Raw genomic sequence first — 26,114 nt, forward strand, 5'->3', positions numbered from 1 at the left:
ACATCATTTATGCTCGATTAGCGGGCAGTAAATATGTTGGCCCCAACTTGTAATTTATGCCCACATTATGAACAATACTGGGTTGATAGTGCCCGTTATATTAGTAATAATTCTAAGGAATTAACACATAAATAGGAAAGTAGCAGGAACATAATCACGTTGTGTACAGTCTCAAAATGAAAACAAAATTAGCCCAAAAAAAAGGAAATCTACAGAAATACTAAGTTGCACAGCCTAATTTTTGGTTTACTGCGCCGAAATTAGGAAACTTAAGTGAGATTTAATATTTAATTTTTTTAGTAAGCGGAGAGGCTGCTTAAGTTATGATTTTTTTTATAAAAACACTTCATAAGACTAAAAACACATGAGCATAAAATTAAAACTTTTTTATTTACCATTTTTTTTACATATAAATATATAACTAATTAAAACTTATTATTCTTGTTATTGTTTCTCCTGTTGTTGAGGCTATCAGTTTTATGCAGTCTCTTTACAATTCGTTTTCTCAGTAAATCAGCTAATTCTCCAAAAGTATCTTTTGTAACGGAAGGCCCTTGAGCAATACGGACCTCCTCTTCCATATCAACCTTTTTTTCTAGTCGATTAAAGCGCTCGTCGTTTTTGAGCAACCTAATATGACGTTCAGCATCCAGGAATCCATCTCCCCAAATCTTTGTTGGCCCATCTTCAACCTGACGACCCCATAATCCTGGAGGTTTTGCGTCCTCGCTTTGTGATTTAATAACATTATCATCTTTACTCCATAGACTAGGTGGTTTAGCGTCACGACCCCATAAACCTGGTGGCTTAGTGTCACGACCCCATAAACCTGGTGGTTTAGCATCACGCCCCCATAAACCTGGTGGTTTAGCATCACGGCCCCATAAACCTGGTGGCTTGGCATCACGGCCCCATAAACCTGGTGGTTTGACATCACGACCCCATAAACCTGGTGGCTTTGCTTCACGGCCCCACAAACCGGGTGGTTTGGCATCACGACCCCATAAACCTGGTGGTTTGGCGTCACGGCCCCATAAACCTGGTGGCTTAGCATCACCGGTCCATAAGCCAGGTGGCTTGGCGTCACGTCCCCATAAGCCTGGTGGTTTGGCGTCACGGCCCCGTAAGCCTGGTGGTTTCGCATCACGGCCCCACAGACCTGGTGGTTTAGCATCTCCAGCCCAAATTCCAGGCGGTTTCTCATCTGATATTTGCGCTGAGTCATGAGCTCTATTATTATCAAAATCGGCTTCTCTTCCCCACAAACCTGGCGGCCTCTGTACTGTTGAATCAATATCTAGGTTTTCTAAATCCCCAATCCAAGACTGTCGATTCTCAGCTTTCTTGTTATTCTCCCTTAATTGTATATCGCGGTATATCCTTTTAGCTAGTATCTTTGATAGTTCGTCAGTCACTTCTCTGAAATATTTTTCTATAGAATCGCTATCCTCATCGTTTTTATCAATTCTATTGTTCCTCGCGTTCCCATCCCGATCTTCTTCGTTTTTAGCGTTGCATTTACCAATTCCTTTATCCAGCAGTACAGTAAGTAACATCAGCAGTATCAAGTTTCTCATTGCTTTTCCTAGAATGTAAAAGTGATGAACATCAATAAAGAGAGAAAATGAAACTCAACTATTTGTGGTGATTGTAAATGTTGATTTTTCAATTAGATCTAATTATTTATGGAAGCAACACAATGTCTTGAATACAAATATAGGAAGAAATGGTAAGGTTGCCAATGAAAACAGTTGAGATTAGATTGTCGAAGTATTTTTTAAGGCTTGCTTCCACGCACGATGTCTAAATTTTCACGAAAACTAAATTTCATGAAGTTGGTAAATCCTACAATTTCGCGAGGATTAAATTTCTAAAAGAAAGGAATTTATGACATTTTAATTCTCAATTTATACCGTTTTTCAAAGATCTTCTTTATTAGTCTTTAGTTAAGGTCTTATTACATGAGACCTTAACTAAAGACGGTAAAGAAGGTAAAATTTACATATATATTAAATGTAGTTTTAAGAAATAAATAAAAAACAGAAAAAAAAAATATGGTAAATACTAAGTTTTGCGGAAATTAATTCTCGCGAAAATGACAAAAACTCAAAAAATTCGCGAAAATTAAATACTTAAACTCTTTACCACTATAGTAAAGCTTGTCGTTTGCAGTAGATTACTACCGTTCTTGTATTCTTATAGAGGATAATTTTATCTCAAAAAATAAACTAAGATAAAGTTCATGCAAAAAGTGAAAAATAACAGTAAATTAAATAATAAACTTAACGAAACACACGCCTAAATCTATCTTAAAATGGCTGTCATTTCTTTTACTAAAAGCAACAATAAAAGACAGTTGATTCATAAATTTATAGCAACAAGAACAGATTTTGATGAACACTGTTCTGTATGACAGAATTTTACCCTTTTATATAAGATCTTTTACAGCAACTTCTCAATCTTCAATCTTTATCAAATTCCATCAAATCAAAAACACTTTTTATTGCCTTTTCATTATTATTATTATTATTATTGCCTCGTTTTCTCTGCAACTCAGCTCTAATACAGTAGTCAATTTCCATGATTGATTTACCACCTTAAATACCTTTTCACTGGACACTTTTTAAAGTATTCTATACCACTGCGCATGCGCTTTTTCTGTTTTCTTATTTCTTCAAAGGAAGCAGATTTCTTTGTTAAAGGATCCTAACAGAAATATGTTTCCCATCTCTTTTGAACAGATTAAGCATTTCATATATAGCTTTTCTTTATTTCCTGGCATTATAAGCAAGGCAATTACATTTTTTCACATCAGATGTTTAGGTAAAGCTGCAAACAGCTGTAAAAAAGACAGTTATACTCTCAGATTGTTTTGTTATCTTTGTGTTGGAAAATAAATAATATTGCACTAGTCTCCTAACGAGTGGATTAGTAAATTTCTTATTGTAAAAAAAAAAACTAATTGTTAGAATAAGATTTTGAGTAGCGCATGCGATGAAAAATATATTGAAATAAACATTCAAATAAATCTTCATTAGAAGAATCTAATTCCGGTTTAGCACTCTCTAATACGTTGTTTTGATATTCTGTACGTTCGGCGAGGGTGTGAAAATATATATTCTCTTATTGTGTACTAAGAAATATATCTTTCTTTGTTTATCATATTTTTGTTAACTTTTTCTATGATAATTTACGCTCCTCTAAAGATAGGTGAAAAGTTGATACTAGATCACTTTCTACACTGGTCTTATTCTAGTTCTAAGTGCAACTTTTAAAAAAACTCGCGCTTTAAACACTTTTCTGCTTACTCGACACTTTTCTGTTCACTCGCTAGACATTTTATATTTTTGAAAAACAGTCACAAACTTGAATTTATAATATAGTTCGATTGAATAAATACCAATTTACTTTAATTCAATAAACAGAGAAGGTCTCGAAAAAGTGAAATTAAAGAATGTTGTTTTCATACACAAAACAAACAATCTTTTGGCAGAACTATGAGATAATATTCATCTCGAATGTATAATTCCGATATCTGTCATAATTATTTTAAGTTATAAAGTTTTCGGCATGGAAAAATTAACACTTTAATGCGCAGCTATAATTAATAGTATAGAAAAATAGGAAAATTCAAAACTCAATGGGAGTGTTCCATACCTAGGAGTGTTATCCCTGTCTTAAACTTTGCCACTGTTTTCTATCTTTTGTTGATTCCACGACCATATAATAAATTTGAATTTTTTCTTCTGAGTTTTAATATGCCTATTGGAAAATGAACATTTTTATATATACAAGTATGTTTTGCATTCAAACATATGTTATTTATTATTTGCCCGGACGATGTGGAAAGCCATTTTTATAAAATTTCACCTTATCATGGTGATACGAACAGATGCATTTTTTTAAAAACATTATGTCGCTACAATTTTTGTATCGCTTTTTCCCGCTGTTTTAATAATTTGGCGCCAATTTGTATTTAGAAAAAATGGCTGCATTACTTAAATTTTGAAAAGAAAAATGAAAAGGTACAAACTCAGGAAAAAGGGCATTAAGTCTTTTGTAAGATTTAAAATATTTTAATACTGTAATATTTTGTATCTTTATTTTATCATTTTTTTAAGGTATAGCAGATTTTTCCAAGCACATTGCTTTTAAAGGTTCTATCACTTCCGTCGTTATATGAACATTGTCAGAAAGGAGTCCAAATTTTATAACCTGTAATGGTATTAAAGTTTTTCTCAATTTTAAATCCTTGAATCAAATGGCAAAAAAATATTAGTTTGAAAAACTCTTCAATTATGAACAACTAATTTGACGATCTAAATTTTGCTACAAATAATTTCATGTCTGGCTTTATTAGAACACTTAAAGTTTTGTTACTTATGATAAGCATGGCTAGGTAGAAAGTTTGGATTCCTAAAATAAAAATAAAAATGATATGAGAAAAGTGTAATTCAAGGAAAGATATGCTAAAGTTTGAAGCAGAAAAACAATTAATTTTTACTTGCGGAGTTTGACGACTGCGTATTATAACAGACTGGTGTAATATATTTAGCAAATGGTTCACAATCAAATGGCTGTCAAAAAAACCTGCTTCCTTTTTCTTTATTATTGCAATTCAAATTGTTTCGAATAACTTATGTTTTATCTCAACACAATCATTCTGTTTTTCCTTTTTCTTTTCTTTTAACTGTTCTTTGTTTTGTTTCGTATGTTTCATAAAACCTATGACATCTCTTAAGATATTTCAAATAACGGGAAGGAAGGAAAAACTTCAAGAAAACAGGAAAGATATACATTTACAAAACGAAAAACACCATACAACACTAAATTTTGTTTTGTTTTATTTTGTTAAATTTTTGATGCTATATATATATAGTTTTCCTTCTTCTTTGGTAATGAATCCCTTTTAAAGAAACATGAAAAGATTTAAAATTCCATAGGTTTTTAACTTCGATGTGTGATATTCGACACAATGTATTACTGTTTGTCAAAACGACATTTAATGGATGGGACCTGCCTAAAATATCCTCAAGAAGCTCTTGTAAAATGGCAAATGTTATAGATAGGGCCCAGTTAAAATAAGTTTTAAAAAGCTCCTTCAAATGGCAAAGCAATTACGTCTCATTAAATCATGAACTTGCAGTAGGGAACACGTCAATAACGAGAAAATACTAATTTCATTACAGATTAGTAATTAAAAATACTTTTAAAAATCACAATATGTAAAACATGCATACCAACCTTTTTTTTGTCTCAAAAAATTTCCTTCCTCCACAATTTACTTCAAGGTGTGTTTTACCACAATACCTTATACGATGATTTGTACCATTTGTAGCGAATTAAAAACACAGAAATTTCTCACTTATACTCTTCCACTTGAAGTTTACTTCTCTAAAACGGCAACAAAATCAGAATATAATGGCACGAATTGTGTTCATCCCACGAGGAAATAACACAAAATGATAATTCTAAGTTGTTTTTTTTTTTTTACTTTCTTATTTTATATGTTCTAATAAAAGAAGTTTATCCAAGATTAGAAAGTGAATGACTGGCACCCTTTACATTGCGTTAGAAAAGGATTAACCTTCGAGTTTTTTTAAAGAAAATGTTCATCTCGATTTTAATGAAAGAAGAAGAGCTTAACGGAAGATTTCCAGATTGTTAAGCTTATTAGCCAGTGTTGAACAGAAGATTTTTACGGGAAAATTTCTTTATTAAACGCTAAATTACGTGCGGAAAGAATATATTTTCTACTTGAGGAAACTTAGGCAAGCTTGTGTTCTTTACATTATCTTATGATGTAATCATCTGATGTAAAATGTTCAATGACGTACAAATGAAGCTTATAAACTTCAACAAACTCTGTTATTGACTGGGAAACATGAACATTTTCGACAAAATTTTCGACTGCCAAAATTATTTGTCATACAAAATATTTGTGAATAGCCTGGAGAAACTCTTTTTTTTGATTTTAAAAAATTCTTGGACGCGTTTTTGGGCCATTTTTCTGCGTAGACGTTAAGGAAAATTAAACAAATGCATATACTTAGTGAGTATTCTAAAGCAAAAGTTGGTTTGGAAAGGGTATCTAACCCTATTTATGATCGGGGATGGAGAGGGATGTCTCATCTGCAGTATTGACGTTATTTATATTAGAACGGGTAACTGAATGACCCTGAAACCTTTGGTAACTGATTTTTTATCATTATAAAAAGCTCTATCTCACATGTTTTTAATTTCTTGACATATTAGTGATTTCTTCATTTTCACTCCAAATATTTAAAAATACTTTACGCCCCTCGCTATAAACACTAACTTATGCCTCTTTGCGTTAATTTTTATCTAAAGCTACACCTATTTACGCCCTATGCCATTCGAGCCATGATTTTTCACGTGGTATAACCCATTCGTACCAAGTTTTATTATGTACAACTGAACACAAGAAGTTTATGAGGAAGGGGAGCATTTTGCCCCCGCCACTACACTCGCCCCCCTATAACTACCTATATATAAAGGGTGAAGTGGGGAATGAATTGAAAAAAATAAAAATAAAATTTACCGCGTTGATTTTTTTGTACGAGAAAAGATGTATTTCGAGACGGTGCTATTGGGTATACTGTATTCCTGTAAAACATGTGATACAAAAAAGAGCAAATAAATGTAAAAGTACAAGTTACTGTCTTCAGTAAGTTTTCTCTCGATACAATCAAGCACTAGTTAATCCAGTGGTTACTAGACATTTTTGAGAGGCAGGAACTCATCCATCAATCCCCCACCCCTTCTGCATCTCTTGATCCAGAACTTCTTTTAAAATTTTTGCCTGTAACTTAAGGAAAGTCCTAACACTTCAAGATAAATATTTTCCGAATTTAGCGGATAGTTAAAAGTTATAGGTGAAGCGAAAAAGAAGTACCTTTAATTTAATTTTTCGGGTGAAAAAACTCGCGAAAATGAATTTCGTTATAGTGCTCTTTTTGTTCATCTACACATATCAAAAATGTTCGATGACGTCATCATTATCAGAAAGAAAAAGTAAATTTTTTTCAACCTTGCCAACTTCTTATTGTGTTTTAATTTTCTAGAAAATCCTAGCCTTATTATCCTTATGAAATTGTTCTAATATAAAAAGTATACACACTAAAACAACTTGATGATGATATCAGTGTTTTTTTATAAAGGGTACGTAACTATTACTTTTATCGTAACATAACAAAGCAGATTTTGTGCTGCTAATTTTCAAATCCAAAAGATCAAATTAACAAACAACTACAGCTATCTACATTATAGCACATATGTGAATTCCATCAATTTTTCCCGACTTCACATCAATATTAAAACAAAAATTAATTTGGTTCCAAGTAAACATAGACATAGACAAACTGATTGTTAACCCGAGGTACATATCTTGTGCGTTGCTGCTTTATGCATTTCTAGCACAAGGTGATAAATCGGCTATCATTTTAAATAAAATACAGTTGTTATTATAAAGCCTAACCATAATCCCGTAGAAAACCCACAGGATTCATTAAAATATATCGCATTTGCTATTTCGCCAAATATATTTCGTGTATTTTTCACACGACATCATTACAGGGGGCAAACAAAATACGGTTATTAATATAAGAGACGTGATATAATTACTTTCTATCTTGGTGAAAATATTTCAGTTTCTTTCCTCAACCCGTCAACAAGGTTGTTTAAATGCTCATTGAAATTCACAATATGGTGCAAATTCACAGCTATGTAACAATATCATATTTCATGTTCATTGTACTTAACATCTTCCCAACCGGTGAGCTTTCTAATTCCATTGGCAAAAATAGTTTTACAAGAAAGAAGCGAGTTTCTAAATAAACGAGAAACTTAGTTTATTGGCAAATCGTGTGATCGCAGAGACCGTCTGGGCTGTCTCCTTTTATCACAGTTGTTTTGAATTATCTAATAGATTTGAATGGCTTTTTTTTTAGCTTTAAAAGATTTTTTAGCTTTAAAGATTCCTTAATTTTATTTATAGCCAGATTCCTTTTTTCTAATTAACTTCATGTTAGCTGCTCTGTTAGATTTAAAATTTAAATTTTTTTATCGCTTTTAATGAAAGCAAACAATGCTTAAAAGATTTCTTTTTTCTTTAAATTTAAACACGCACAGAAAAGAAGTGTGTGCCGTACTGGTACTCTTTCCAACCAACTGATAGTAGACCAAATAATTACATTATTCTGTATAAAAGAAGAGGCAGGTATAACATTTGCTTCTTTCTAACAACTTTCTATGAGCTATGGGCGGAGGATTATGCCACTTCTAAAGATCTCAAACTCCTTACGGAGAAAAAATAGCTTTTTGGTCACGTCAAGAATGTATGACGTCATCTTATTAGAACATGAAGGATCTATGACGTCATGCTTTTAGAACACGCGTATCATTTTCTTCAAATTTAGCTTTCTTCGTGTCTGCGTTAAAATGGGCATTGCTTTTGTGAGGATTATTGGCTTGAAGTTGTATTTGTTCCCAAAGTGGTTGCAGTACATACTTTTTGATTTTATGGTTGATAGAAAATTGATTTTAATCAGTAAAAATCTAGGAAACTATCTGGCGAACTCAACACCAAATAGTAATCATATTACGCTAGATAGCTACATCAATTATAAATTTTCAGGTAGTGGTACAATACACAGTTTTTATGTCTTACAGACTTAGCACAGACTGACAAAAATAGATATACAACGATAAAATAGATATATAACGCTAGATATATCATTTATAAATATTCAGTTAATAGTACAATACTGTTTTCACGCTTCATCGTTAACAAGTGGCCTAAAAAAAGAGGAAAAAAATCTTTATGGTCAGCGCCTGACCTTTTTTCCTCCTTCGTGGTCGTCGTCGCGGTGTTGCGATGTTTCAGGGTATAGCTATAAATTATCTCTTAGTTAAGCCTAGCAAATAAGAAATAAGTTTTATTAAATTTTAGTTTGAATTCGCAAGTTACACTTGTATTAATTTCATATTTTGAATTTTATGGAATGACAAGCAAACCAGCCCGACTAACCGGGATCTCGTTTTTTTCAACACAAATCCCGACGAGGCATTTAACACCTCCCGCTTAAGTTATTTCGATCCCTAAATGCACTTGTTTTCTGAACAAAAACATTAATGAATAAACTTTTATCAATATTTTTTTGATTTTAAAAGTTATTTGATAAAAATATATAGTTTATGAATTATATATAAAAATATATGTAAAAAACTTTATTGAAAAGTACACACTTTTCATGAAACTATTTTTTAGCCCAGAAAACTTCATGTGATGCATGAACACCCTTTAGGAGCTGTTCATATGGAAATATTTCGTCGGTTAGCGCGAAAATATTTCAGCATGATATAATTTTTAGTTATTGTTCATATAGCATGGGCGAGAAAACTTTTCCTCGGGTGAGAAAATACCATGTGATAAGTTATTTACTTCTTAAATTCAAAAGTACTTTAGAATGCGTAAGAACAGTTGATTTTCGGCATAATATGAAGCGGAAGCAAGAAAAGAAAAAACGAAAAAAGCATCAAAAATTATTTAAAAAAAACAAAATATTACTCATTTATACCCAAGGTTTTTCTTATTCGGTATGAAATGGAAATCACAGATGAAGTTCGGAAGAAGAAACATGAAACTTTTTCTTAGTTATATTCTGTTTACATACTATTTTCAACTATATCATTGTGACGATCCGCTGTTTAAGAAGTATCCAGCAGAATTTTTAGAATTTTTAAATGGTTCGCCTAATGGAAGCGTGAGGTATCTGAACAATAGGTAAAGTTACATTCTTTTACATTAACGAGTTTAATTTTCGCGGAGAGGTATTTTTGCCAACTTGCACTACGTTGATTTTTCGCGAAAGATTAATTTTGCGAATTATAGGAATAAAGAACAATAACAAATATGCGCATATATGATATGGTAGTGTAACATAGTGAAAGTATAAATGTAATGAAAAATGAAAATATGATTAATTACTTCTAAGTTTTTGTAATATTTTGACAAAAGCTATTTTCGCGAATCGTTGTCATTTTTTGCGAAAAAAAAATCTCGTAGCTTAAAAAGCAAAAAAAAAAAAAAAAAAATTGGGGGGGGGGGGGGGGGGGAGAAAGAACAAAGAGAATGAAATCTTTAAAAATATTTTTTTTGTTTAGCCGTGTGTTGGAACTTCGTGGTGACGACAGATATGACGTGATCGTTACAAGTTCCTCAGAAAGGGAAGAAACGGAAACCATCAGTTACCAATGCATGAAACGTAATGAAAATATAGTTACATCTCTACCAAGTAAATTGAAGAGGATAACTCCTTGTCATATCAGTCTACCCTTTTATAAAACAAAGGCAGCAGAGTATTTTGCGAGCATATGAAAGTAAAAGTATTTTTGTGTGCACTATTTCCCATAGCAGACTGGGAAAGTGTGCGGAACCTCTAGTGACGAGAAATATTAAAATGATTTAAATATTTTTATCCACTTCACTTCTTCAATTAGTCTAAAATCTTCATCTTTATGCAAGTTGTTTAGAAAAAACGTTTGATTTATGTTCGGTTTGTACATCAAGTCTTTTTGTAAACAAAGAACTACAAATAGCCTTCAAAATACGATGATTTCGCTCTTATCCTTTTTTTTTTTGCAAGGATAGCTTATCGTTTGGAAATATAGGGAAAGTAAAAAAAAATAAACACATCTTGGGAAAATGTGTCCGAAAGAGCTTCTTACAGGGGTTTTACCTTTATAGACCCCAATAGAAATTTAGTAGAACAAAATGGTGAAAAAAATCGAAAGTTTTAATAATTTCACAGGAAACTGAAATTCTCAAACATGCAAATGAGTAATTCACAAAAATTCTTGCAAGCTAGCTATTATATCAACCTGGAACGAGCTTTAAGAGAAAAACCACAAATTTATGAATTAGGCCAAAGAGCGCGTGTGCGTTGGTACTAAGCAACAACCCAAACTTCTTAACGTATATTGAGTTCCACTTTATAGCGTTACATAACGAGCATGCTTAAACGAGGCATTTCTTTCATTGGCTAGGACAACACAATAAGCTTGCGGTTGCGTTTCTTTAATTAATTATTCCATCATGTCCCAAACCCTAAACTTTGCGAAACCTGGCAGCTAAATAATTTGCTTTACTATATCAGAGACTTTGAGTACTAGCTATACTTCTATACTTTTAACAATTTGCACCTCCAACAAATACAGCATAGATCCTTGTGGAGAAATATTTAAGGAAAGACAGCGCTGCATTTAAATGTCATTTTTTTAATTCTAGCTAAAAGATATTGCTCAGATAATCCGAATTATTGCGAATACGAAGAAGGAGACGATGACACAAATATAATTGTGTCAGTCCCACACGGTGGTACGCACAAACCTGACGACATACCAGACCGCGTCGCAGGCTGCTATATCAACGACACGTGCATTTACACTCATGACTGCGTGAACATTACGAACGGGACACGAAGAGACAATATAAAATGTTCGTATTTTTCACAACAAGATTTTATGGCTAAAAACACTTCCTTAAAGCTTACACGACAAATTGAATTGGTTACAGGGAAAAGATCACATTTTATAGTAAGCAATCTACACAGAACGAAACTTGATGTTAATAGGGAAATCCATGAGGCGGCATTAGGTATAAAGGAAGCTGAAATAGTATGGAAGAGTTTTCATAGCTTTATTAAACTTGCTAAGCAGAAGTTAAACAGAAAACCAGGAATTATATTTGACATTCACACCCAGTCGCATTCAGCGGCAAGTCTGGAAATTGGTTATGCTATACCGTCGAATAAATTAAACAAGAACATATTACATATGGAAAATTCTTCGATATATTCTTTAGGTAAACGTTTACAAAACAGAACAAATTTCGAAGAATTAATATATGGTAATATTAGTCTAGGTAGGTTTACGGAAGATATGGGAATTGAAACAATACCATCACCAAGGAAGCGTTCTCCCGGTGATTTATCATATTTTCCTGGCGGATATATTATTCGTAAACATGGATCCAAAAATAGAGGTAAAGTCGATGCCATTCAATTGGAGAGTTCTTCACAAAGTCAGCGTGCTGAAAACTTTCAAAATTACACCACCTTGCTAGCAAAAGCAGTTGTTAAATTCGTAAAAATAAACTATGAAAGGAATGGGGAGTAGAAAAACTGAAAATAACTAATTGTAGATCTGTAATGTTTAAAATGTTATGTGATTAACTTTTATCATGTTGACTTTCGGATCAAAGAAATTGCAACTGAATCTCCTTTTTTTGTTGACAAAACCTCTAGGTCTTTTAGTAGCTAGAAAAATCGACAATGTTAATAAGTTAAGCCGTGTTTACATTTGCAATGCAAGCGTAAACGCAAGAAAAATACATATGTGCAATATTAATTCTAAAATTTGAGGCAAACGCAGACTGGAACATGAAAACGCAAGAAAACATAAACTAACATAATGGATAAAAGAGCCGTATCTATGTTATCATAACCTAACAAAGGAGAATAGGATAACAAAATACGGAGGAAATGGAATTTAACATACTGTAGCAGGATCGATGGTAAACAAATCGTCACGCCGCTAAAAAAGTGGTTTATCATCTTTTTTATTATTATCATGGCAAAACAAAGATTACGAGAGCAACTTTTTCTACCAGCTTATCTTAAAATATTCTACATTCAGTACATTTATAATATTTCTGACTTCAAGTTACCACAGTTTTCTTATCTTTATCCTTAAAGATATTCTTGCGTTTGTTGTTGCGTCTTCATTTACTGGCGTTTTATGGTTCACACTACAAACTTATGCTACAAACGCAGACGCAAACACAAGAATATCTAAACTTTTTGATATATTGTGTCGAGTTTATGCTTGCGTTGAAATGGCGTTCACACAGTCTTTTTCTTGCGTTTGCGTTTTCGTATTTCGTTTGCGTCTCAAGTTTGAACCAGCCAAACATTGGGTCAAAGCAACGCCATTTTGATATGACTTCAAAGAAAACAGATATATTAAAAAGTTGTTTGGAAAAGCGAATTTTTACTACGGGGCGCAGTTTGTTTTTCACGATAAAAACAACAAACATTTGGCGAATTTAAAATACTGAATGCAAACACTCTTTTGAGAATTGAAAACATAATGGTTATTTGAATTTTTAAGTACTTTCCAGTTATTTACAAGAAATGCTCTGATCCTACTTAATTAATCGAATTAAATACGCAAAATTCTTGGCAAATTTCCATGCTTCTTGCCCAGAGTATAGTGGAGAGGTTAAGAGAAATAACAAACATATTACGAACAATAGCTATATTATGTAAGAAATTAGTTGACAGAAAAATTTAACCATTACACTTCCCGCGTTTTAAGAACTACGAAATTGTAAAAACGCGCATTTCCCGCACTTTTAAAAAAGTGTGTTGCGCACAGGAAGTGTTATAAAAGCGCATCTTGAGTCTCACCTTCCCACACATGAGTTATAACCGTCTTTATTGCATATTCATATTTATCTTTTTCTGTGTACACTTTGTGCACATTGACCAATCAGTCAAGCTACTCTTCTACTTTATAGACTTTACATATTATTGGTTTAAAATGGGATTTTCTGTTTACAAGGAATATTTACAAAGCGCGCTATGTCGTTCGCGATAGTTAGAATTCAAGAATGCGGAATAAAAAATGTATGTTGTACGTGCAATTTAAATTAACCTTTATTCAGTAGTAACTCAAAATATGGATTTTAATTTTCGATTTTATTAATGATTTAGGAAAACTGACTACTCAAATATTTCCATTTACATTTAAAAAATCACTTTTCCTATTTAAACACACCCAGAAGGACAGTGATTTATGAAAACAAGACTCTGTGTTATGTTGATAAATTTTTGGCCTTACTTTTAGTTGCCTACTTCGTTTTTGCGAGTCCTGGGTGGTTTCTCAATTTAACTTACTAGGAAATGGCTTGATTCAATTTTCTACAAAATTTTGCTCACTGAACCAAAAAGCATGTTGAACACGACAATCACAATAATAAAAATTTTTTTTCAGTTAAATAACGTTTTTAAGGCTAAAATTGTTCCTCCAACAAATTGAAAGTGCTTAATTTTTTCACAAATCGGAATGGCAAACAAAAAGCGTGCCAAAAGATTTTGTGACTTTAAAAAATCAATTTGCGTCACCTAAAAAATACCATTTTACACAAAATTAGTTAACATTCCATATTTTAACTACTTAGCGACGAATGTATAATTATTTTTTACTTACTACAAACTCCGGATAGCACCCATATGGAAAGAACAAGATGGAGGCGACATGGTACGTATGCCTACGTCAACAAAAAGTAAATTTAGTTTTACAGGATGTGAGAAATTATTAATTTCTATTTCATAACGCTGGGTTAAAAAGATCTGTAAAAAAGTTTCCTGTCATTCGAGCACGGCATGTAATTATACAATAACAGTGACTCGCAACAGTTATTCTGTTTTAAATTTTTAGTTAACTTTCAGTAATTCGAACTTCCAAAGGACCGCGGAAAATAGTAACACTAACAAAATGTTCGAGTTAGACAAAGCTCCCGTTAAGTCAAATTTAGTCTAAAATAAGATTGTAGTTCGTGATAAAGCAATTTTTTCAATGGGTCAGGTAACAATCTCTGGGAAAAGGTGCAAGTTTAGCATTGGTCGAGTTAACGAATGTTCGAGTTACCCGATGTTCGAGTTACTGGGAGCTAACTGTATTGCTAAATTCATTGTGGTAATGCGTAGAAAACTATCAACGGGGTTTATGGCCGAAAAATTAAAATTAGCTTTGAAATATTATTTTACTAAACCAAGCGAATAAAAGTGATTCAGGCTTTGAGACGTTTCCAAATATATTACAATAACAGTTTGATTAACTTTTAGCTCTTTGAAAACACCACATTCTGATTAGGATTTCCATGTCACTTCACCTTTTGCAGTTATCTTAATTATCCATTTTAATCAGCAGTCACTAATTACTACTTATTACTTAACATTTGACAAGAATTACAATAATTTATACAAGAAAAAAATTTAAACCGGAAATAATTAGACGTTATACTACCTGTGTTTATGAAACAGAGATTTTGAAATGTGTATATCTGATAGGCTGAAGAATGAAAGCTGGTCTTAAAATGCCTAAGAAATTTCTGATCGGCCTTTTGTTATTAGTTGGTTTTTCCATTTCTTGTGGATTTGAGGTTTTTCGTTCATTGGGTGGAGATGTGTTGATGGATGTTCTTTATCGCGAGGATTGTCAGAAGTTTCAAAACACGGAGTTTAAAGATGGTGATTGTATTTGTAAGGAAAAGAATTCTACGTTTCATGTGTTTAATAATAAGTTTGGGTGTTATGATATTAACCAATGGATAGATGGTGAGCCATATTTAACTTTCTTATCGCTTATTTATTGTTACCTATCCTTATTATTATTTGTTTTAATATGTTATCATTTTTGTATGGTAAACAATTTTTATAAAGGTATCTAATCAGCTTTGTTTTGTTTTTTTTGTTTTTAAAGTTTGTTTGTTTTTTCGTAGCAAGGATTTGAACTCGTCAACGTACAAGTATTAACTTTTTTTATGCCAGAAATTTTCGCGAAAATAAATTCCTAAATATTTTTCTTTTTGGCTAATTCGTAAAAATAATTTTTTGAGAAAAAATTTTTTATTTTGTGAAATGAATTTTTTTTTTTGAAATAATATGTGCATATCGTTTATACTTGACAATAGAAATTCTGTGTGGCAGATGCGTGCTGATAATTTAAATAGGACAAAGAAATGTTTTGGGGGAAAAAAGGTTGCGAAAAAACAAGTTTTTTGAAAAGAGTTACAAAGTAAAGCGTGAGCGGAAAAAGAGATAACCATGTATTCCAATTTGATATAAGCGTATACATTATTGATTTGTTTCAACGTTTAAAATCGATTGTTAATATGAGCAATTTTTTCGCCTATATAAAAGCAGTTAAATTAAACTAAAAAAAAATACTATGAATCGATGTTGTTCATAATGAATCAGATGCAAATGTCATGACCTCAAGTCCATTACAACATAATAACAATGGTAAGGAATGATTACTAATACCATGTCTCTTAAAATGTTTATTAAGCCAATTTTGACAAAGTGATTTGAAAAGGTTTTAAAAGATTTCTATTATCCTAAGAAAACATATCTGTTCTTGTGATGGTGTAATCAGAACTAAAGTAATTATTGTTTAATATTTGCCACTAAGTTATTTTTTCTGAAGCAGTTTTTTCTTTAATTCTATCCCCACGAAAAGGTCTAATGCTAATACATTAAAAAAATACAATAAAGTTTAACTCTATAAAAAACAGAATAAAGTTTAACTGAGACGTCTTTTCCACAAACTTTGCCTCGTTTTGTCTTTCCGTTAATATGCCACTCCCTCGCCTGGACGAATTAAGGTATAATAAATCTGAATTTAACTGTAAGATATCTTAAATAATTCTCTTCAGGTTGCACAGTATACGCTGAACAATCTAGTCACCAACAATATGAACCATTTCCTACAATTGAGTCAGCCGAAGCGCCTAGAAATGCTGGCTTACTGGTCCCTGGTATTCCTGGTGTGAAATCAGCATGCAATATAACAGGAGAGAAGTTGATTGGTTCAAACTGGTCACGTGTGAATGCTAATTTCAGCTATGACAATGAACTGTTGATTCTTTACCAGCTGAAGGTACTAACATGGTTGGAAACATCAGGAGAAATGTTGTAGATAAAAAAAAAGTTATCATACATGTTTTGACACCTTGTTTTGATTAGAAGTTTTTAAACTTTGAAGTAAATTTTCCTAAAACCTTTTTACACCAAAATGATTTTCAGTAGACGCTGTGTTAATTTATTACTTTTGCTTTTTATTTCTCTTAATATTTCACTGATAACTGTGAAGAATAAGAATGTACCTCATTTAAAAGTATGAAGCCTGTACCTCATGTTTCCTAAAACTGCGTTCCTTAATGAAAGAAACGTGTGCTAAGAAAAGATAAGCAATTATAAGAGCATAATTATTTTAAAAGAGAATTGTTTGTAGGGACGGGTTCCAGGCGATTGCCATGCAAAAAGAATGTGTAAAAACGGGAAGATATGTGAAATAAATAATTTAATCCATCAATGAGAAACTTTAAAAAGAGCCTCAAAATCCATACTTAAACTTAAGCAGTTAATGAATTTGTAGTAGATATTGTATCTTGTACAGATACAAACTTCTATCACAGAAAAGCGTTGAAATGGGTTAAAAAATTACTGCTACCATTTTGTCCTTTTATTCTATAATTTAGTATGGAATAAAGGATTTCGGAAATGATATTATAAGTTATACAAGGTATAATAACCTAAGAAAACGGAAACTCTCCTAAAATCTCAAAAATAACCTAAAAAATTGAGATTCTCCTAAAATCTCCTGAATTAGCAACTTTAAACTGCAAAAATATAATAATCAATTACACGTTTCCTAGTGTTTTCTTCTAAAATTTGACTCAAAAACTTTCCAAATTCTCCTGAAGCTCCTAAGATTACGTGTTTTTAAATCTATGGCAATCTTATTATAAAATTGAGGCTAACCCCTAATACCCCAATCTCTTAATATGTTTGAAATAAGTCTATAGAGCTTTTTATGTATTTGTCGCGTAAAGGTGGAGCCATTTGATGATGTACGTGGTGAAATCTTGAGACTATCGTTCAGCTGCCGAAACTACAGTTGTATGCTCATGAAAGCATCAGAAAACACAACATGTAAGTATATTTGCAGAGTTCATTTATTCACATATTTTATAATATTATTGTTTTTTTTTCTTCATTTTGACTCAATGAAACTTAAAATTTGAATAGTTTTAAGGCAATCTCGAAGTCTTAGGGTCCTCCTCAGATACCAAATTGACCTCTCCATTTTCAAACCAATTCGTTAACTTGCTTTAGTACAAAAAAATTGACACTGCTTCATATACACGACTTTGAATCGCTGGCTACAAGCTTTTACAAATTTGATTCCTTAAAAGAAACACGGAAATGGGCTTTGATTGTGTTTTATATAATATTAAGGAGTAGGTACAACATGCTATATTTTGTACTCTTCTTATATGTACGAAAAAACAGTACTGTACTATATTTACTATACTTATACCAATTGATGTCATTTGTGTGTTTCAGATGATATCCCGGAATCTTTAAAGCCAAAGGAGAATGAGACATTATATGAGTTAAAAGACCCAGATAGCAGTGGAGAAGAAGGCGGTGACGAGAATGGAAATGAATTTCCTTATAGCAACAATACAGATATTTGGCCTCAGCCGGAAGAAAGTACAGATAGCACTCCTGCATATGTAATGACAACAACAGTGTCAACACCTGTTCCACACGATCATCAACAAGATAGGTTTCCGCTTTCTGTTGGATTCTGTGTCACAGGCTTACTCTTGGTTATAGCTGTTGTAATCACGTATACCATGTAAGTATTCGAGAGAAACTAACATTCCAAAACATACCTATTGCCATAAATACAATATTAAGACCCCTTCCTTTAACACTCCTCCCAAAATGGAAATAAGTCCCAAACTTGAAATGTATTTCTAACAAATCAGTCCCATCTTTAAATAAGGCATGTAAAAAACATCTCCACACTAATATATTCTATCTGCCAAAAAGGTACATGTGAACTGTGTTAAAACAAAAACATTATAAAAACATGTAAAGTTATAAAAACATGTAAAGTTATTTTTAGAAATAGTTTTTTTGTTAAATTTTCCTGTTATTTTAACCCTGCCAAAACCAACTGAACTTAATATAATGATGTAAAATATTTATTTGTAAAAATAATACGTTTTTCTACTTTGTTCAACAAGGTAGTTCTGTTATCAACACTCCAAAACTAATAATTTACGTACCGCTACACTAGACGGGTATCCTTCCGTGCTTCCCTAGTCTTGGTAGTAAAAACAGCAACAAAACGAGCCCATTTTAAGTTCCACTGGCCTAAAACCGTAGAATGATAAACATCACTAAGATAAACTATCTGTTTTATTTCATTTTAGATGTCGAAAAAAGAAACCGAAGGTAAGTGATAATTCATCTGTTGATTTTCTCTTCACTACCAACTCAGTTAATATTTAGAAATTGCTAAACTTGAAATACAAAATTCACTATGCAAGGCAATTAAAAAAGCAATTTAACTGTTCAGGTCCCGCCCTATTTCAAAGAATTTCGTAATCTTGCACAGCCCCTTACTTTTTTAAGTTTTACCCAAAAATGTTTTGAATTTTAGTCACTCATAGAGGGAATTGTAAGGAAACACGAAAGCTTATGTAAATAAAAAAATTACTTTCTAGCAAAAAAGTGAGGCGAACAAGGAGCCGCATATCGCAACCCATATAGTAGTTTCTCACTGCATTGTTTCAAGTGTTTTCAATGCATAAAATATTTGTGATCTTTTATCGTATTTTGTTTGCTGAAATTTGTATTTAAACAACAGAAAACCTTTATTTAGCGATTTTTTTTTGTAGGAAATAAAAGTTATATCAAATCAATTTGCGGGCTGATAATTTTACTAAAAGATTCCGATATTCTGAATGGATTTGGGTAATGCTAGAAATATGCAACTGGAAACAAGGAGGCTGTGAATGCTCAAGCAAGAGGGTATTGTTTTTAAACCTATCCACTCATTACTTGAAGAGTTACTTACGTGGATGGCAATAAAAACTTAAAAATTCAGTAATTTGGAAAAGAGAGAAGATAATTAAATCGGAATGAATTCCTTTCACAATATTTTTACAGAATCCAAAAATTTTAAAATAATTCTTGTCGAAGTTCGTTATATGTTGTGTTCATCGATATGAAGAACTCAAAAGGAATTATTTTGCCCTACCCAATTTTTCTCAGTTTACAGCAAACCTGTTCTCTTGTTCTGAGAGAACCCATGTGTTTTTCACCTACCTACACGTCCATAATGCATACCCTATTCCTTTTAGCATCATTGCCTGCGCCAGAACTTGATTCCTTACAATATTATTTTCCTAAAATTTTAAAAAATCAATTTAGAAAACAGTATTACTTGGAGAAAATTAAAGCGATATATCTACTGGAATTTAAATCTCAAGTAACTATTTCACAATCACGTACAATACAATATACCAGGATATATAACAAAACTATATATACATATTTACACGGTGTTCTAAGAAAGAAGAAAAAACGTGGATAGAAAATTCCATAATAAAGTTCTTGCAAAATTGATAAAGAAAACCCTAGAAGTTTGAGAAAATTGATTTCTTATAAAAATGAGTTATTTTTTGCATGATTAAAAGCTATTTAATTTGCCAAGCGCGTGTGTTTTCATTAAACGTTAAATATATTGCAGTATAAGCTTTCTTCACCAACAAATTTATATGCGGCATGGCACTCAAAAGAATTGGAATTTCCTAAATTTTATTGCAATATTTGCAGCGTTTTTTTTGTACCTGCTCCAACAAATTTATATTACTGTACAGTGCTTGTCTGTTAGCCAAAATGGTAACCGCAAGTAGCAATAACAGACCTCTTCTCTCCCCTCCCCCACCCTTTCTTAACCACAAATCCCGTTAACGGATTTAGTGAAGGTAGTCCTTGTCGCCCATGTAAATACCATGTACATTTATTGAGGAAGAAGGGTAGCTACTATACCTTTGTTTCAGGAGATCAATATAGCTCGCTCGAGAGTGCTGGTTTTTATTTCTACGTAAAACTGTTTTCTAGTTGGGTAGATGCTAGAAATTTGTGTAGCCTTTAAACATTCGAGGAAGACCACCTTTACAGTAGTCACTTCTACCTAGTTGCTAGCTATTATATTCGTGGAAATTAGTGACGCTAGCTAACCACATAAAATATAAATCAGTTTATTTATATAGCTAGCTAGCTTTTTTCTTTTTTTCTTTTTTGGATAATGTAAAACAATGCAAATTATGTGTTATAAAATTTTATTGTTGGTTGTAATCGTCAATAAATGTCGTGTTGGTTTAAATAAAAAATATTGTGCTTTTTGCATAGTTACTGTCTCAAATATATTCCTCTTCAAACATATTTTATGTAGTAGCGGTAAAATGCAGAAAAAAGTTTCCCCCGCAAGTTTTAATGCCGTCATATACCCAAACGCGGGCTACCCGCCGTTTTTTAACGCTTGATCTGCGCGCGTATTATAACGAAATAAGTATATTAACCTGCGGGAAATCGGTACGAAGTGCGTGTTAAGGGTTGTAATTATTTGAAAGGTAGGAAGGTGATTTTATCATCCGTCTTAGATCAAGTTAAGGTTAATTTTTTGGTTAGACGACTCCTTCAAATATTACAATCAAACGTTGTATGTGAAAGAGTACCTAAAATGTGAAATGTTTCGATCTCTCTTTATCTTCATTTACTTTGTCCCTGCTTTATTTTCCACAAAGTTTTAAGATGGCGTTTTTGATGTGGTAATAATTAATAACAGAAATTACCCCTGACGCATGCTTTGCATAGGATCATTATTACATAATTATTAATTATGTAACAAAAGATAATTCAACTTCAAAGATGTCTGCCACACTTGATCCAAATATTATAGATCTTATAGATAATATGCTACTGGTTGCTAATAAAGTAACCAAACTTAGATTAACTAAACTATTCCTTTAATATCAAAAAAAATTTAGTGTAAATGCGGTTAGGTAGGCAAGGTAGCAGATCCTCTATAGTCTCGTCTATCCAAACGCTATAACGAAGAGGCATGTGTGCCAGAGACTTATGTAAGCTGCCAGATAAACATTATCTTTAAGCTTTTTCATAAAGTAAGCAATAATGGCTTTTTAAAAGGATAAAAAAGCATTATTATCTATTTTAGTGCGAACGTGGACAACACAATAATTATCTGACGTGATCGTCTTTTAAGTATTCAAGAAATAACTCTAAACGATTTACATCGACTAAAATTGTATTTAGCGTTGGCACGTGGTTCTAATTTCCATTTCATGAGTAGGCTGGAGCTTTCAGAAATAATACCAATTGTTTGACGTTAGCAATTAAAAAATATCATTTCCTTATATTGGCTATCGACCGCAAGGTAAGTATATTATAAATCATTTGGTTGCTAGATTTTTTTTCTCATTAGATTTTATAAAACCAAACGGAATCCCTTATTTAACCTTTCCAGCAATCTATTAGTTAACATTATAATTTAAAGAACATTTTATGTCCAGTAATAACTAATACTGTAAAGGTTGTTTATCCTTGAGCAACAGTTGCGAAATACACTGCCAATTGATTTGGTTAAGCCAGGTTAATATTTGGTTTATTTTCAAATTATTTGGTTTGTTTTCACTTTTCTACTTACATCCAAATTTATCAGGAAGAACAGATTTGTCATAGGAAGATTGGTCCTATGAACATTGGAAATTGTATCCACGTCAATGTCAGTAAAATTAAACAAAATACGAAGGTTTTTTTTTCATAGATAAGCTTTCGACTTGTTTTATAACGATATTTTAGATGTATGCTACCTAAAACATAACCAAAGCTAACTGCAATGGGTAACGTGTACTTAACAAAAAATATAACGATATGATCTGGAATATAAAAGTAGATTTTACCAGTGCTTAATTTTATGCTGAAGCAGAAGTAGATCATTAAAGAAAAACACAAGATCACAATAATAATAATAATAATAATAATAATAATAAACGTTGACATATATCAAGTAAAAACACCTCCAAAGTTGGAATCATGAATTTAAAATTCTAAAAAAAATTAACTTCGACTTATGAAAAATTACTACAATTTAAAAAAGACTAAAGATTAGACGCACTTAAGATTGTGATCAACAGTCAGCAAATCCTGATTTTCGTTAGTGGTTAAGCAATTCCTGCTTCGGGAAGCTTGATTTTTTTGTCTTACGTAGATTGATTTTCCCATCTTAAACGTAGTCAGAAGAACAATTAAACTAATCAGTATTGTAATTGCAAAAAAAAGGTTGTAGTCAATCTTGTTTTGTCTTATTCTCCTTTTTTTACTCGTTTGGATCCTTTTTTTCTATGTAATCATCCCATGAATATAATTATAAAATTTCTCTTTGTATAGTACCTTGCGAAAGAAAAGCACATGATCTTGAAGGCAGTTCGAGACGGCATTTGAACAAATAGTAGTTATGTAACCTTTAATTTTATGCTCAATTTAAGAAAGCTTTGCGATTCAAATTTTTATCTACCAGCGCCGTTGATATTAATGATTGCATTGTTCTTTGTCATTTGTTCACTTTTTCATGTAAAAGTCCCTGATAACGAATAAAACTGAGTACGGCTTATTTCTGGCAACAAAATATATTATCCTTTGTCTAGCAGTTATAGTTAAAATCCACATGAAAGCTTAAAGAAACCACAATATCTGTATTTCAATGCATTCAAGCACTACCGCTGACACATATTTTAATGCGAGTCATAAATCATCACTATAGCAACCGCATGCTCGATTTAACGAGCAACATTTGCTCCTAACAATGTCTTATGTAAGAAAATTCAACTCGATAAGTGTCTTCAAAAACATCGTTGATAAAGGTGCTTTGCGCTCAATGTTAATTTCAAAGGAAATGTATTCGAGCGTTCTATGAAGTTTTTCGTGAAAAGTATGATATAAAAATGGCGGGTTGTTTATCGACAAGGTTACTGCTACCATATTTGTTGACGTTTTTGGCAAAAACATGGTTGACTGCTGCTGTGAAAGTGGAAAGAAAAGAATTGGGTGATATTATTGTTGTTTTGGATCAACTTGAATGTGAGCAGTTTAAAAATGCGAATTGGAATGGAAGCGTATGTTCTTGTGTTCCTGAACGTAGCACTTTTCATTTTATTGATAATGTGTTTGGTTGTTTTAAGGAAACTGAACTCTTAAACGGTATGGGTTTTTTTATATAATTTATTATTTACTTCTGATTTCTTTCTTTTTGATTTGACTCTTGTTTATTTTTTTTCCATTTATATTCCCTAATTTGTAGTTCCCTTCTGTATCTGAAGTGCATTATATTTCACGGTCAAAATAATGTATATCTCTTTGACAAAACACAAAAACTTTTTAAAAAAATTATTTTAACAAACTCAATAATATCTAGCTATGTATTGACATTCAGATTTCTTGAACGGGACATTGCTAACCTGATATAATTGTTTGCTGATGTTTCTTCAGGAAGACATTATTAAATATGTCTATGTGACACAAAATCATCCGGAGGTGATTCTAAATTGTTCATAGAAGTTTAAAAACAGAACTTATGACGGACAAATAATCTTCTATAGCAAGGAATTTTCGTAAATGGTCCTCTCATCATAAGAGTTCATAAAAAGTATAAGAAAACAATTTTTTAGGTGTACAATCTTATTCTACGAAAATTAGTTCTTTCCGTATGTTGCATGCCATTGTCTTCCACAATTCTCACTCCAAAAATTTTAAAACTCCCCACCCGCAAAATTAAAATAAACTTTTCTTGTAAGTGTGCTGTTGTGGGTGTGCTACCATATTTTCACCCCTCTTATTTATTACGCTATCAGTCTTTCGCCTTAATTTCGAGACAGTATTATGGAACTTTTTTAGGCTTGTAGAAGATATCTTTGTCCGTTGTTTATGGCCTTTATTACTTAGCTGATATAAGTTTTATAGTAGGACTAGTTAAAGAAAGCGTGGTCTAGCTAAGTACAAATATATAGACGTGCTAAATCAGCAAGGAAAGACAAGCAGAAACATAAAAACAAAATCTTTGGTTTACTCCGAAAAACAGCGTGTATATGAGGTCTACGCGAAATAAGATTTCAGACCGGATAAAAAAAAGTTGATTTCACAGCGGATTGTGCGAACTACCTATCATGTTCTAAATTTTTAGGGCGAAAATAAAATTACATTTCTGTCATCTCGTTCATGTTGATCGCTTCGTTTAATCAACATTATGCAAACAGCATGAAGTGTTTTTTTCAGTTAACTCCCGAAGTAGAGTTCTAAAAAGCTGTGAGTTCTGATCATATGAGCCCATTTAGCCCACGTGCGTTGTTTCATTTATGATAGCAAGTTCTGCTTCTCAAAGTTTGATAATGAATGAACCAAGTTAAGCTCCATTAGGTGTTTGAAAAAAATACAATATGGTTAGTATTTTAAGTCCATGCTCATTTTTTTCTCATTTATCAACAATCCCATTAAAAACATGCTAGGGATAAAAAATTAAGTTATTATTCCAGGAACCCACTCGAATAAAATATTTTCTGTTTAACGTCTAATTATTAAAAATGGCAGATTTGACATTTATGATGTCACAATTCGCATTATTTTATCTGAAAAGATAATCAATTTTTATTATGCCCATTTTTCAAGCATCAAGTATAATCTTTGTTCAATTCATTTCTGTTAATCGGGCGATAAAAAAACCAAGGTTAGGTAATTATATCACTTTCAGTGTAGTTTGTATAAGTATTACTGTACACAAAAGAGTTTTTTGCTCAATCTGCGGTTGAAATAAGCCTGCAATGAAATATGATTGATAAAACAGTTAAAGTTAAAACGGGAACCTACGTGCCGAAGTGATAATCGCAGCAATTATTGGCGCGATAAATTCAACCACATGGAGTTCTTATCGCAGAAATTGTTACCGAGAAAGAAAAAAGGGTATGAAAGAAATTCTAGTTTTTTTTGTTCTCGTAAGGAAGATATTTTTTTTAATAATATAAGGCAATAAGGCAATAAGAGTAGTTTTTGCCAATGATATTATACAGGAATAATTCACGGGCAGAAAGTTTTTCGCAAGAGATCGTGTTTTTTTATCAGGAGTGCGAGAGATTAAAGATAAGGATGCTTATTTAGCAGAGGAAAAATGGTAGAAAAAGTTTTCGCTGATCAAGAATTATATTTAAACTACCTTGCAAAAAAGGTCAAAAGTCGCGAAAATCACAAAACTATCCATCTGCGAATCCTTTCGACTTTAAAAATTTTGAATGTGAGGTGTACTAGTCGTTGATAGCCTCCCAGCGGTTAAGTACGCCTTGCAATTAACCTCCAAATTAGAACGTGCCTCCTCTG

At 32.1% G+C, this 26,114-nt stretch overlaps 1 protein-coding gene across 2 annotated transcripts; it reads right to left on the reverse strand.

Moving 5' to 3' along the window:
* Positions 1-371: 371 nt before the first annotated feature.
* On the reverse strand, positions 372-5,487 carry LOC130624311 (LWamide neuropeptides). 2 transcript variants are annotated; one of them, XM_057439892.1, is made up of 3 exons: positions 5,245-5,486; positions 3,658-3,762; positions 372-1,585 (listed from the first exon to the last, which is right to left on the reverse strand). In XM_057439892.1, exon 3 carries the CDS (start codon positions 1,575-1,577, stop codon positions 426-428), a length of 1,152 nt encoding a protein of 383 aa, XP_057295875.1. In that variant the 5' UTR covers positions 1,578-1,585; positions 3,658-3,762; positions 5,245-5,486; the 3' UTR covers positions 372-425. The 2 variants fall into 2 exon arrangements, with proteins under 2 accessions (XP_057295875.1, XP_057295876.1); XM_057439893.1 differs by lacking the exon at positions 3,658-3,762 and having other exon boundaries at positions 5,245-5,487.
* Positions 5,488-26,114: the final 20,627 nt, after the last annotated feature.

This window comes from Hydractinia symbiolongicarpus, chromosome 13, assembly GCF_029227915.1.
Source record: "Hydractinia symbiolongicarpus strain clone_291-10 chromosome 13, HSymV2.1, whole genome shotgun sequence".
Classification (NCBI taxonomy): domain Eukaryota; kingdom Metazoa; phylum Cnidaria; class Hydrozoa; order Anthoathecata; family Hydractiniidae; genus Hydractinia; species Hydractinia symbiolongicarpus.

Bases quoted from the DNA above. Each gene is read 5' to 3' on its own strand.
- LOC130624311 (XM_057439893.1), bottom strand. From the start codon at position 1,577: ATGAGAAACTTGATACTGCTGATGTTACTTACTGTACTGCTGGATAAA.